Below are 15,699 nucleotides of genomic sequence, written 5' to 3'. Positions count from 1 at the left end.
CAAATTCCACACAATTAACACATACCATACTCCTGAGGCAATCTACTTTGTGTAAATTTGATTCTAGCTGTAAAAAACTGAAATACAAACGTACCATGTAGACTAGATATACTCTTCCATCTTTATAGAAGGTAATACTTCAGAAAATAAAATCTATTTACCCAACCCATCTTTATATCCTAATAAAAAGAATCTGTGTGGGGGACACTAAGCAAATATTGTATTATTGTTTTCAAAATCAAATGTAAAGCTCAACAAACTCATAAATATAGGTGCATGAGTTTTTTCACAAATAGAAGCTGTAGAAAATTTATTTCACTATGAAAAAAAAAATCTTAGAAATATTGTAACCACCAAGCTCAGTAATTACCCTCTCTGAGGTGTATCCATTATCTCCCAAGGTAAGAGCTAGAGCCACATATTAGCTCTGTTACTTGGGACAAAAGAATAATAACAAATGAGATCTTGTAGGGGAACAGATCCAGGAGTGCACCATAGGCTGCAAAACAAAATTATCCGCATTAGGAGTGTTAGCGTGGAATAGCAGAGCAGTACTGGAGTTGCCATTAGGAGAGGGGTTTCAACTTGGCTATTCAAAGCAAGGGCAGTTTAGGTGAGGCCCATGACTTCTTATGAGCCTGATCTTTCAGGAGGGACAATAATAATCGCATTGTCTCATGGCAGAATTGCAAGAAGAAAATGAGGTAATAGGCTGAAGTGTTCTATGAAGTTTGTCACCTTTGCCAAATGTCAAATGTTCTCAACAAAGATCCTGAAGGGACCCATTTCGTATTCATATGCATATATTATATTTCCTTCTATATGTTAACATTCCAAGCTAGAACCATGACTTTCAGTGAATGCTGTTATGAAAGCATATTAATCCAGATAACGAGATAAGGTACTGGGATAATAAAAATAAAGGACTTCTCCCCACTTCTACAGCAGTGCTCGCTAGATGGATTTCAGTGTTGCTCTGAACTAGTGATGGCTGAGTCTGTCAGCCATTTTTCTCCTCCGTCTTCTGGGGTTTAGTCTCTTACTCTATGACCCTGCATGTCCAGGTATGTGTAGGAGGTGGGGAAACTTGTCTTTCTAGCTTATATTCCATCATACCAGACTTTTGTCCTTTTGTTTAGACACAAAGGTCTTTTAAAAATTATTCTTTTTCTCTCTGTTATGGTTTAGGTCTGGAGCATTCCCCTAAAGTCTCTTCTTAAATTAATTTTATTGGTACATCTAAGGTATACAATATAATGACATTCATCATTGGAAATTTGCACTGTTACATAATCCGTCTTGGTTCTTATTTTTTTCCCATTTCCCTGCCCTCCCTTCAACCCCTCTACCCCTCCCTATCTACAAAGACTTTGTTTCCATTTTTTCTATTTCTCATATTAATTCCGTTCTCTTCTTTCTTTTCTCCTACCCCTCCCACTTCCCCTTCCCCTTTGCACCTTTTCTTCCTATTTCACATTATCTATTACACCATTTCAAAGTCTTACATTCCGGGAAGGTGATTGGACCGTGGGGGCACTGTGCTTATTGGTAGATTGGTCTACCAATGAGTTCACAGCTGACCTGCTCTTAGGAGGTGAGGCCTGGTCAGAGAAGGCAGCGAGCGCTCCAGGGGAGTGACCTGGAAGGTCGTACTGTCTCCCTGCCCAGTTCCTCCCCTTGCTCTCTGCTGCCTGACCACTGTCATGTGAGCAGTTTTTCTCTTGCAGATCCTTCTGCATGCCTTTTCTGCCTTACATTCAGTCCACCAGGGACTGTAATTGAGTCGATAGACCTCTCCTTCTTTGAGTTGTAGGTGTCCAGTATTCTGCCCTAGTGAGGAGGAAAGCGACTAGGCCCACTCTTGGATTGTTCATTCCACCTGTTGGGAAACCTGCCAGTTTTATTGGGAAAATAAATCCAGAATCTGATCACTTCTCACTATCTTTATTTCTCCTTCTCTGGGCTAATTTCGATGGTGTCGCACCTACACTACTTGGAAGTTCTCTAGTCTGTGCCTCCCCTCCTGTCTTCCCCACCTTGCAGTATATTTTCCCCCCAGCAGTCTACACAAATGTTAAGAGCAGAAGTGAGATTCTGTGCATGTTCTCCAAACTCTCACATGACTTCCCTTCACGTTTAAGGTCCAACCTCAGCACCTGCACTCCTCCTCTGTACCCATTCTCCCTTGTTTACTAAGTGCCACCCACTGTGTCCCTCTAGGTGCTCTAATGTGCGAAGCATTTTTCTTAGCATTTCGGAAGGGATTCTCTTCAGGGTTTCAGCCTCCCCAGGCTGTTTTCAATCCACTTATATCACCCACCAAAGATCCTTTCCTCATGGAGACCTAAGCACTCTGCCATTTTCTGTGTCCTTGTACAATTTATTTATTTAACTTATTGTAGCCAACATCATCATCTAATATTATACAGATAACTTAAGAGGTTTTGCCAATTCATCTGTAAATGGTTATTTGAGTTGTTTTTGCTTTAGCTATCATTGATAGTTTCGCTCTGAATATTCATGCACAAGTTTTTGTTTGTGTTTTCAGTTGTCTTGGGTATATATCTAATAATGGAATTGCTGGGTCATAGGGCTATTTTTTTATTTTTTGAGAAACTTGCAAGTTGTTTTCCACTGAGGCTAAATTATTTTGCCTTCTTGCCAGTTATGTATAAGGATTCAAATTTCTTTATATTTTCCCAATACTTATTTTCTGTGGTTACAGATTTAAAGTGCTAGCTCGTTATTTTTTAATTTGCACTTTCCTGATGGGTAATAATGAGTATCTTTCCTGGGCTCTTGGTGTTATAGCTTGTATCTAGATGTCACCCCAAAGCCTCATGCAGTCATAGGTGGGGGTTTTGAAGGTGACTATATCCAGGCTGTGTAATACTGGGATTGATTATGAGATGCTGGGATAAATGATACAGTGCTGGGATTAAGGGTGTCCCAGCCTGGGTGTGAGTGCTACCTGCCCTAAGAGCGAGGACCCTGGATAGAATGTAAGAGACAGAGAGAGGGCTGCTTCAATCTCTTGCTGTTGCTCCTTTGCAACTTTGTTGCTTGCTTCCTTCTGCCTTCTGCCTCCCATGAACTATTTCTCCTCCACCATGCCCCTCTGTCTGGCCACCCTCCCTTGGAGCCAGCTAGCTATGAACTGAAACCTCTACAAATTGTGAGCTATTATAAACCTTTCTTCCTTTGACTTTGGATATTGGATATTTTGTCCCAGCAAGAAGAAAGTAACTCAAACAGGTGTCTTAGCTGGGTTTCTCATTGTTGGGACAAAATACCCAATACTCACCCAATACTCACAGGCTACAGGAGGAAAGGGCAGGGAGGTATTGCAGAGGGGTATCACAGAGTAGAAACAGTTTGCAGTATAGCAAGTGACCTCTTCCCACTAGGCTTCACTTCCCAATGCCATGCCCAGCTATAAACCCATCAGTGAACTAATCCAGTATCACATCTGTGATCCAGTCACCTCCCCAAACCCTCACCTAGGAGCACATGAGACTTCTAGGGGACATCTAGATATAAGCTCTACATACACATTCTTTGGATAACTTTATGTTCAGTCAAATGCCTTGACCATTTAAAATTATTTTAATTCTGCCATTTTGTTGTTGAGCTATATACTGCACCCATATCTGATAAATGGCTTCCAAGTGTTTTCTCTCATTCTGCGAGTTGCATTTTCACTTTGATAGTGTCCTTTGAAGCACTAGTTTTTAATTTTGATTCAGTTTATTCAGTCATTGCTTTCCTTTGCTGGATTGATATTTAGGTGTCTAAGAAACTGTTCTCTAATTCAGGTTACTAAAATTTACAATTCATTACTTCTAAGAATTTTATTATTTTAGCCTTCTACATTTAGGGCTTAGATCTGTTTTGCATTAGGTTTTGTAAATGGTGTGATAGGTATCAGTGTTAGTCAGCTTTCTGTCACTATAACAAAAGAGAAAAGAGTTATTTTGGCTCTTGGTTTCAGAGGCAAATTTAAATCTTGGTCACTGACCCCATTGCTTTCAGCCTGTGGGGAAGCAGAGCATCATGGCAGGGAGGAGGCATGGCTTGGAGCATGGAGTGGAGTGTGGCTGCTTACTTTCTGCCAGCCACAGCCAGGGTCTCCATATAGCTTCCCTCAGGGGCACCCTTCCAGTGACCTGCTTCTCTCACTAAGCCCCCACCTCCTAAATTTCCCACCACTTCCCAACAGTTCGCCAGCTAAGGCCCAAGCCTTCAACCCAAGAGCTTTTAGGGGACCTTCCTGATCCAAACTATAACTATATCCATGGTCACTTTTGCTTGCTGGATATGTAGCTTTTCTGGCACCATGTGTAGAAGAGATTATTCTTGCTTTATTAAATTGGTTTGGGACCTGTTTACCTACATTTATCCTGATTTGAAGGTTACATCAAGACATCACATGATTCCCATACAAATGTGCACTTTTATGTGTCAAATCAAACAAGACCAATTAGCCACAGACACCTGAGTGCATTTCAGTACTGTCAATTCTATTCTATATATATAGATGGCTATTCTTATCCCAGTACCAAAGCCCTTGATTACTGTAGCTTTGTAACTAGTTTCAAATCTACAAAATGTGGGCCATCCAATATTTTGCAGTATTATTTTGGTTGTATCCATTGCATTTTCATCTAAATTTTAAGGTCAGCTTTTTAATTTCCCAAAAACCAGCAGTTTGTTTTTTTGTAGGAATTGTTTTAAACCTATAGGGTAATTTAATTTAAAGAGAACTGCCATGTCAATAATACTGTCTTTCAATTTGTAAATCTGAGATTTTTTTTTCACTAATTTAGGTTTTTCATAGTGGGGTGAGGAGGAATCTCAGTGTTGTTTTCATCTGCATCTCTCCAATGACCAGTGATGTGGAACATTTTTTCATATATTTACTTGCGGCTTTTACTTCTTTGTCTGAGAAATGTCTGTTCATTTCAGATGCCCATTTTTGAATCGGGTCTTTATATATGGGGGGGCTGGCTGTTTTGAGCTCTTTATATATTCTAGATAAGAGCCCTTTGTCTGAGGAGCAGCTGGTAAAAATTTTTTCCCACATTGTAGGTTGTCTTTTAGTTCTGTTGATGGTTTCTTTTGCAGTGCAGAAGCTTTTTAATCAGATGAGATCCCAGCTGTTGATTCTTTCTGCTAGTTCCCGTGCTACTGAGGATTTGTTCATAAAGTCTTTTCCATGCCAATGTCTTTAAGAGTTCTGCCTAACTTATCTTCCAGCAAGTTTACTATTTCTTTTTTAATATTTAGATCTTTAATCCACTTCAATTTAGTTTAGTGCATGGTGAAAGATAAGGGTCTAGTTTTAATCTTTGGCAGGCTGAGTTCTGCTTTTTACAACACCATTTATTAAATATACTATCTTGCCTCCAGTGAGGATGGTCGGCTCCTTTGTGAAAGATAAGGTAGTTAAGTACATCTGCAGTTGTTTTTGTATCTTCCAGTCTGTTCCACTGATCCTCAGGTCTATTTCTTTGCTAGTACCATGCTGTTTTTATCACAGTGGTTTTGTAGTATAGTTTCAAATTGGGAATTGTTATACCCGCTGCCATGTGTCTGTTGCCTAGGATGGCTTTTGCTATTCTAGGTCTCTTATGCTTCCAAATGAATTTTGGGAGTCTTTTTTCTAGTTCTGTGAAATATAGTGTTGGAATTTCAATTGGCATTGCATTGAGTCTGTGTAGCAGTTTTGGGAGTATGGCCATTTTCACTATGTTGATTCTTCCTACCCAGGAGCAGGGGATATCTTTCCATTTTCTTATATCCTCTTCGATCTCTTCTTTCAGAGTGCTGTAGTTTTTCAATGTAGAGGTCTTTTGCTTCTTTAGTTAGACTGATTCCTAGATGCTTTGTTTTTTGGGATGCTATTGTGAAAGGAATTATTTCCTTAATTTCTCTCTCAGTGAGTCTGTTATTTGTGTACAAGAAGGCTATTTTTTTGAGTGTTGACCTTGTATCCAGCTACTCTGCTAAAAATGTCTATTAAGTCTAGAAATCTTTTGCTGGAGTTTTTTGGGTCTTCAATGTAGAGTATCATATCATCAGCAAATAATGACAGTTTAACTTCTTCCTTTGCTATCTTTATTGCTTTAATTTCTTTCTCTTGTCTAATTGCTGTGGCTAATATTTCCAGAACTATATTGAAGAGGAGTGGTGATAGTAGGCATCCTTGTCTGGTTCCTGATTTTAACGTGAAGGTTTTCAGTTTTTGGCCATTTAATATGATGTTGGCTGTTGGTTTTTCATAGATAGCCTTTATTAAGTTGAGATATAGACTATTTATTCCAATTTTTGCAGGGTTTTTTTTTAATCATGAATGGATGTTGAATTTTGTCAAATGCTCCTTCTGTGTGATGCTATTTTCAATGAAATTGTTCTTATTAATTTCACTTTCAGATATTTCACTGTGTTGTATAGAAATACAAGTGATTTTTATGTCCAACTGTATCCTGCATCTTTCATGGAACCCCTTTATTAGCTGTAATAAAAATTTTAGTCGATACTTTTTGGACAAATGTGTCCTCTCTCAATATAAATAATGTTGTTTTCCTTTCTCTTTTGAATACCTTTTATTTCATTCCCTTGACAGTTTCCTTGGTTAAACTCTCCAATACAGTACTGAATGGGAGAGCAAGAACAGGCATGCTTGTCTCTCTCCTGACATTGGGGAAAAGGTTGCCACTGTTTTCCATTAAGTATGCTATTAGAAGCCCTGAATTCTTATGTTGGATGAGGCCCTACAAATTATGTAGCTGGTCTTGCCTCATAAGGAAAGACACAGATGAGGTGAGCATCAAAAGACAAGCAGTAATTCCCCAGCAGGTGAGGAGGAGGAGCAGGAACAGAATGCACAATATCACAATGTGTTCTGAACCTCAAAGTGCTTCTGTAGCTGGTGTGTGGAGCCCAGTGAGATGCGAAGCCAATGCGTTGGAGGGGCAGGGAGGCCGGACTGTGGCAGGCTTGCTGACTTCTTGTCAATGAGCTTTGATTTTACTCTGTCACCTTTTAAAGCTAGAACACTATTATATTTGACATGCAATGGCCAAGAATGGGATGAAGAGAAAAGAGACAAAAAATGGAAGCAAGAAGAGAAATTCATGGAACCCCACAATATTTGAATCTAAAGCTTATCTGCTTTACCTTACAATAACCAAAGTATTTGTGCAGTTGAAAATATTTTCTTTCTCTTGTCATTTTTTTAAATGGAAGACCCTTTTAAAAATATGTGTTGAAGATCTAGATTTCAAAGCCATGCTAGCAGAGTTTACAACTACAGTATGTGGAAGTCATATTATTATTACATGTGTGATAGCCTAGAGAATTGAGATAAATGATTTTATTTATTTATTTATTTATTTATTTATTTATTTTTATTATGTGGTTCTGGGGATCATACTCAAGGCCTTGAGCTTGTGAGGCAGGTGCAGTGTCACTGAGCTAAGTCCCCGACTCATGAACTTCTAATAGTAAAGAAAAATGGGCCCAGAACAAGTCATTGATTACTTCACAGTCAGTTTCAGGAATGCTGGAATATTCTGCATTTGCCTCTTACTAACAGCCCCATCCATATTTGTTATTATTCACAGTTTAGCAAAATTGCAAGGTAATCTCCCTTTTCTCCTTTCCTTGCTTCTTTCTTTCTTCCCTTTTTCATCCTCTTTACTTACCTTCCTTCATCTTCGTTTTTTAATTAATCAACTATGTAATTTATAAATTCCTCAGTGTTACTTTTTTGGGCCTGAGAAGATGAACTAGTGTGTAACAGATATGCTGCTGTACAAAGCTCAGAGGTTCACGAGTGACCAGAGTGAAGCTAGGTAGCCATATCTCAGAAAAGCATGGTGTGCCATCATTAGCCACGCAGCAGAGTTTATAGAATGGCCATCTACAAATACGTCACCACTGAGGCTTTTCTTAAGAGACCTACAGCCTCTGATGTGTCCAGGGTAATGTTTCATGAATAGTGCTTTGTTGTAGTACTTCAGGTCAGAATGGGTTGGACATACTGGAGTTTGAATTAGTGATTAAGTTTATAGAAACAGTAAAAGGAGCCAAAGAACCAGACGAGCTGAATCCCAGGAGAAGGTAAACCACAGGCATTCACTGCTTGGTCACATATGACTATAAATTCCTAGTCAATTCCCTGGATTCACAGATAGAGAAGGTGATGGGCCATTTGAGAGAAAACACCTCTATCTTTCTGCAAATTATATAATACTAAATCCATGTCATTAAACAAATGATTCTAACCCCTTTTTTCATTGCTTTTATTGGATTTCAAAGTTCAGTACACATTCAAATTATTCAACTTTGATAACATTTTTACGATCAAATGTCCTACTTTTGAAATGGAAAGCTCAGTTGGCCATGTTCCCTGTTAAGTTTAAGAAGCTTTTATCATTTAAATAAATTAAACCTTCCAGTATGGGTTCTGCAGAACATAATGAAGCACAGAGAAAAAAAGCTTAAATGAAACAAACCTCTTTGCTAATAGAAACAGTACAGGCTATTATGTGTGCTACCAATAAATGCATAGCTGGAATCATAGCCTACTTCTTGATTTTTCTTTTTTAGTTTTGTCCTTAAATTTTATGGTGTTCAACAGCAATTTTATTTGTCATTGGACAGAAGGACAGATGCAGAGTACAAGTGTAAGGGGTCTAAGTGATTAATGCTATGGAAAAAATATTAGCTAGATTTATATTTTTCTTCTTATTTTGTATATAGTTTAATTCATACAAGTTGAGTTTGATCTCTGATCCTTTAATATTTTTAAAAATATATTTCTTTGTAGTTTTTTTTTAAAGTTTGTTTTCTAGAGAAAATTCAACATTTCCATGTAATGGAAATGAATCGTTATGGTTTATGTCATAAATTAGCAGGAACATATTTACTTTCTGTACAATATATTGGCCAGAAAAGATTGAAATGGGTTATGAAAAATCTTATTTTTGAGTTCTTTCAGTGGCCAAGGAGTAGCATGCAGAATGTTTTATCTGAATAAAAATATACTATTTCAGAGTCTTGCTGAATACATTTTATCAATCTTTCCATTATGCCATTAAATTGAGGCATTTTATTGTTGCCATGATAAAGTTAAAGGAAGAAAGCACTTCTTAAAAGGAAACATTCAGTATAATTAATTTGAGAATGCTGGAAAGGTAATGTAGGATAATTACCATAGAAATGTAGTTTCCTTTGTAATAAAAATTCAGCACTATTCAAAATTGGAGTGCAGGCTCATAAAATTATCTTCACAACGAAGAGATTTCATAGGGAGGATGTATTGCATATAGTATTTGTGAAATATAGTGAATTACTTAAATTGAGCATCCTCATGATTTTATATTCTTATTTGTTAGACAATGCATTCTTTTAATTCAAAACAAAAAGCTACCATATCATTTAACATATGGATCAACTATTAGTGGCTCTTCTATAGGTTAGATTTTAAATCTCATGAATATGATAAAAATCACCCTTCATTTTTAGGTCATTTTTCATTTCGGTGCCTACATTCTCTTTCCTTACATTAGAAAATGTGGTGTTGTAATGAGCCATAATAAAGTACCTAATGCAGGTTATTGTTTCCTTAAAATGAAATTGAAGAAAGTATCTGATTAAAGATTTTTCAAAAACTGATTTGTGTGGATGGGGTAGCATGTTACTGTAATCCTGGAACTCTGGGAAGATGAGGGCAGGAGCATCACAAGTTCAAGCCCAGCCTGGGCAACTTACTGATTTAGCAAGACTCTGTCTCAAAAATTAAAAGTAGAAATAGGTCTGGCTTTGTAGCTCAGTGTAAAGACCTTAGGTTCGATCCTCAGTAATAAAAACAAAACAAAACAGGGCCAGAGATAGCTTAGTGGCACCACGCCTACTTCGTGTAAGTGCAAGGTCCTGGGTTTGATCCCTGATATTGCAACAAGACAAACAACAACAACAAACTAAAGCCAAAGCTGATTTGTGACAGAAATTTTGAACCAAATTCTACTCAGCATGTATTTGTTAACTATCTACGTGTTTGCTCTTGGTAATGGGTCTTGTTCTGGTACACAATGTAGTACATATTTGCAATGAGAAAATCATAGTGGACAGTTATTAATAATAATAATAATAATAATAATAATAATAATAATAATAATAATACAGATATCACTGATTCATGGGTGCAAGAGTAGAAAATGTGAAGGAACAAGACAGTCCTCTCAGTGTTTGTAATACTTTTCACTCCTGGGGTTCATGTTCTTTCCAGTGAAGAGTACAATTGCTGAGTGTAGGAAGTCACTGAACTACTGAGTAACGTTTGTTTATTGAAGACTTTGACTGTGGCAGGCACTGTTGATAATGGAGCACAAATGTTAATAAAACAGACAAGAATCCCCGTTTTTATAAAACAATGAATGTAGGTGTGAGAGGGAGTGAGGACGGGGAAAAGCATATTCTTTGAACTCCCGGTCCCCTTTTGCTCCAAAAGACAACACATTAAATATTTGTAGCAGGAAGAGGCAGCCTTGAGGAGAACTTCAAAACAGAACAGAACAAAATGGCGGCATGCATTTTGCTGGGAGATATGAGCGGAAGCAAATCTGTTAGTTTTACCTTTGAGAGTGAGGAGACTGGACAATCCTTCTCATGGAGTTCTCTCCTGGGGTCAATCAAGGTGACGATTGACTCACCAAGCACAGAGCTTCCATCTGGTCCAACTGATTTCCTTTGGGGTTGGTTCTCCATGGCCAATGCTCTGTGAAGAGCTATCTGCTGGAGTGAGGTGCTGAACCACTACCTGCTTACCTATCCGGGTTTTCAGAGCCCAGTAGGAAGCACTAAAGTTACCCTGAGAAGCAATAGAATGTGATGGTTAAGACTGCTTAGAATCTTAGCTCCTTGGATTTGCAGTCTGGGTACTTGCTGGTTGGGTGATATGAGACAAACCATTTAGATGGCCTGTGCTAGCATTTGTTCCTGGGCAGTCTGAGAATACCAAGACCTGTCACTTACAGTAGTTATGAGAGTTAAAGGAGAAAGCACACATGCGGGAGTGGCCACTTTGTTACGTAGAGATTTGTATAACTATTTCTCAGCAAGTAATTTCCATTAATAGTCAAAACAAATAAAAATGAATTTAATCTAATTTAATTCATAAGACTCCATCCCATCGAAGAGTTGCCTTTAACTTTACTTCTGGCCCTAAGTGGGTGATCCAGTCTGAGTGTCTTGTTTTCAGCTGGCTCCAGTTCAAATGGTATGCACTGTGTCGGAGACTTACTTCTATCCCTCTCTTCTCTGTCCTCCTTCTGGAGAAGCTTCTGCATTGCCTGGACTCAGGGCTGCCTGGGGGCTTGCAGCAAAGGAAAGGAGAGGAGTGGACTACTTGTGAGCGAGGCCTGGCAGGCTTGTGGTTATTCTCAGGGAACTGGCTTTGCCCATCTGCTGGCCTCTATCTGGGTGGTGTATTTCATGGCTTGAGGGTACCGGCTGCAGATGATTTACAGTGTGCAGTAGCTCTCCCCACCTCGCGGAGCAGGTTCACCTTTTATGATCACATACTGTGGATTTCTGAGACCACGAAGATCCTAGCCAAAGCCCATGTAGGCTGTGGGAAGTGAAGAGCAAGGGTCAAGAAGGGGAAACTTTCCCCTTCCCCAACATGCATGACTTGGTCCAGAGAGCGACTGCCTATGCCCTGCTGCTCTGCAAACTCCAGAAGAGAGGTGAGGGCCAAGCTTAATGTTCTTAAATTCCCCCAAACATCAAGGTAACAATGCACAGTATCACCCTGTTCCCTATCACCTGTAGGGAGGAGGTAGAGGGAAAGGACCCGTAAGTAACATTTAGGATTCTGTTATCTCATGTCCCAAACCTCAATTGTTTGATTCCCAGTACTCTTGATTTTCTTGGTGATGCAAACGCTGATCCAACTCTGCTGTGTCCTCTGATGCAGAGTGAGGTTTTAGCCCTGTGCGGAGACTTCCTTTGTATGAGGAATTTTTGTATTTAGAGTCTTTGTTCTCAGTTTGATATTAACATTTCATGGTTGTTTGTTCTTGGCTGGAGGGCAAGGGTGGGTAGCGGTTGTTCAAGGGAGGTGGAAAGGACTTCTTTCTTGGTATCTTTCATGGGCATATTGCAGTCTCAAATCACTAAACACCCTGAACAATTATAAGCACTTATTATAAAATCTAAAAAATAAGGGTTTGACCTCAGGTGCCCATAACCTCTCAGTCATCAGGGTTACCAAATCTTTCATTAGTTTCTATAAGCTGTGGACTTCATGTGGCTGTGCATGGAGACTTTACAGAGATAGTCATATGCTTGTCTACTAAAGACTGCCAAGATTGCCAAACTTAGCAATTTGGTGAAGATGCTCACTTAAAATTAAATCTCACATAAACAACAAATACTTTTTCAAAAGGTATGAATGTGTCCATTTCAGATATGTAACATATTTTTAGGATGTTCCAAATATTATGTGGATAGTCTGCATCTAATCTGACTTTCCTGGGTCAAGTCCCTGCTCTCCTCCACTGACTGTTTAGGATGAATGCCTTTTTTTCAAATGCGATGGATACCCTCAGTTACTACATCACACCAAGGATCTGTCTGTCCTAGGCAAAGTGTGTATCTATTTTTAAAAATATTCAGAGCTGGGATTTATCTCAGTGGTTCTGCTGCCTGTCTCACAAGCATAAGGATCCGAGTTCGATCCCCGGTACCAAAAAATAAAAAAATAAAATATTCAGAGGTGAATTGGATGGGGGAGACGGATAGTCATTGACATTAGGACCCTCCTGTCTCTTCAAAACACTAAAAGTGAGTGCCTTTGCCCTGACAGAGAAGGGGCATGAAATGGGCAGAGTGTTTGTTTTCCCATGTCAGTCTGATCACAGAGAGAGTTAATATCGTGAAGTCTTATTCCATATTCTGTTTATACTGTAAAGGATAAATATGTTAGCCCTTTGAAAGATTTCTAATTATACTGCTGGAGCGTTGATGTCAGACTTTGAGATTAATATTACATCTTTTAAAGAGACCCAATCTCCTGTGATATTAGAGGAAGAAACATACATTGGCCTTTACATACAGCCATTGATGTTAGAGAATATTTATTTGAAAGCATAGTAACACTCATTTGATCAGTGCTATCATTTGGATTGAATGAATGAGCTTCAACTTAGAAAATGTCTTCTGACTTAGAAGGAGGATTACTACCTCTCTGATTTTTCTGTTAACAGTGACCATCATTAGTATTAGTGTCTGGTATAAAAGCCATGGTTATTTCTTATTTCTGGAAGCTGCAGAACCTTTGAAAGGTAACATAACGTTTTTTGTTTGGTCTTTTTTTTTTGTACCGGGGATTGAATTTGGGTCCTTGTGCTTGCAAGGCAGGCCACCGAACCGCTGAGCTAAATCCCTGGCCCAACATCACGTTTTTTAAGGTAGAAATTGTTTTATGAAAGTTCAAGGAAAGGGAGCTAATATATTTTGAGTGTCTCTTATGGATAAGGGCTATGTGTTTCACATGTATTCTGCGCTAACCACCAGCCTGGGGAGGGTGACAGACATAAGTAATCTTGCTTGAGTCATACAATTATCTGATTCTGAAAGTGCTTTACCTAATAGAATGCCATTTAAAATCTTTCAAACAGCTTTTGCCTCTGGTTACTTTGTCTTTCAGGAATCAGCAAACTTCCTAAATTTACTTTTAAACAAAAATAGCTGATAATTTCTACTGTAGCCAATATTTTGAATTTTCTTGGTATAGTTATCTTAATTTTCCCAATACTTAAAAATAATACCTGTTTAATAAAGTCAAGTTTATTTATTTTGGGACATCCATCCAACCTAGCATGTATTGTACACTTATTTTATACTTAATATACCATCTTAGAATTTGAAAAGTCAAACCTCCAATTTAAGTGAAAATGTTATATGGATATTTTTACTTTTGATTAAATATTTTAGTGATGAGAATTTATGTGTTTTTGAAACAATTTAATTAATAGATAACAGTTTGAAGTGAAGTCTGTACATTGAGCTGGTATTTGCCTTCCAGAAACTTTTAGTTATGGATCCTACTTCTGCCTCTTCAGAAACATAAATAATACCCCAGTGAACCCATATATTATGCTGGTAAAATGTCTGAATTTTTAGTAATTTTGTATTGTGAAACTTTTACTATCTGATCTTTAAACAGAGGATGATATTAAAATGTTTTGAATCATATTTATATGGGAAAATATAAAAGCAGAAACAAAAAGAAAAATGTATTACAGAAAAAATTAACATATATATGTGTGTGTGTGTGTGTGTGTGTATATATATAAATATATATGAATCAAAGCACCTTTATTCATCTATTTACCTATGAAAATTTAAGGAATTATATATATTTTCCTTAAATTTTATTTATATATCTAATTTTATATATATATATTCCTTACAAGCCCTTTTTTCTCACTTTTCTCGTCTACTTTTACCCTGTGATGTGTAAGGAAACAGAACTAAGTAAGTAGCCAACGTTCATTTCTTGGTTTTTCAGTACACTAGATAATGGCATTTGGATATCCTTTCCTTCAGAAAGGCTCCTATTGCATATTCGAGTGTTGCCCTTGTGAAACAGAACACGTCAGCGTGCTGTAAATTCACCCAGTTTTGTAATCGTGGTCTGACTGTCCCATCCCACAGATCATCTTCAGGAAAATCAGCGACGTGAAGAAGGAGGAGGAGGAGCGCCTCAGGCAGAAGAACGAGGTGACTCTCAGCATCCCCGTGGACCACCCGGTCAGAAAGCTCTTCCAGAAGTTTAAACAGCAGAAGGAGCTGCGGAGTCAGGGCTCGACACAGAGTGACCCTGAGAGGAACCAGCTCCAGGTAGAAAGTCGCTCCTTACAGAATGGAGCATCCATCACTGGCACCAGTGTCGTGACGGTGTCACAGATCACTCCTATTCAGACGTCGCTGGCCTATGTGAAAACCGGTGAATCCCTCAAGCAAAACAACCGCAATGCCATGGAGCTCAAGCCCAATGGCGGTGCTGACCAGAAATGTCTCAAAGTCAACAGCCCGATAAGAATGAAAAATGGAAATGGGAAAGGGTGGCTGCGGCTCAAGAACAACATGGGAGCCCAGGAGGAGAAAAAGGAAGACTGGAATAATGTCACCAAAGCTGAGTCCATGGGGCTCTTGTCGGAAGACCCCAAGGGCAGCGACTCAGAGAACAGTGTGACCAAAAACCCATTAAGGAAAACAGATTCTTGTGACAGTGGAATTACAAAAAGTGACCTTCGTTTGGATAAGGCTGGTGAGGCCCGGAGTCCACTCGAGCACAGTCCCATTCAGGCTGATGCCAAGCACCCCTTCTATCCCATCCCCGAGCAGGCCTTACAGACCACACTGCAGGAAGTCAAACACGAACTCAAGGAGGACATTCAGATGCTAAGCTGCAGAATGACTGCCCTTGAAAAGCAGGTGGCAGAAATTTTAAAAATACTGTCAGAAAAAAATGTACCCCAGACCTCTTCTCCCAAATCCCAGATGCCACTCCAAGTACCTCCCCAAATACCATGTCAGGATATTTTTAGCGTTTCAAGGCCTGAGTCCCCTGAATCTGATAAAGATGAAATCCACTTTTAATATATATATATATTTATATATATA

At 38.7% G+C, this 15,699-nt stretch overlaps 1 protein-coding gene across 1 annotated transcript in view; it reads left to right on the top strand.

Annotated features, from left to right (window-relative positions):
* Nucleotides 1–15,675, top strand: part of Kcnh5 (potassium voltage-gated channel subfamily H member 5) — a 332,835-nt gene extending 317,160 nt beyond the window's left edge. The window contains exon 11 of the mRNA XM_010638760.1: nt 14,728–15,675. Coding sequence (XP_010637062.1) covers nt 14,728–15,675 — 948 coding nt within the window. The remainder of the gene's footprint in view (nt 1–14,727) is intronic.
* Nucleotides 15,676–15,699: the final 24 nt, after the last annotated feature.

Source organism: Fukomys damarensis, unplaced genomic scaffold (genome assembly GCF_012274545.1).
Source record: "Fukomys damarensis isolate Sample0158 unplaced genomic scaffold, DMR_v1.0_HiC HiC_scaffold_21, whole genome shotgun sequence".
Classification (NCBI taxonomy): Eukaryota; Metazoa; Chordata; class Mammalia; order Rodentia; family Bathyergidae; genus Fukomys; species Fukomys damarensis.
The sequence above is the reverse complement of the archived record's forward strand: the minus strand, read 5'-3'. Positions and strand labels throughout refer to the sequence as shown.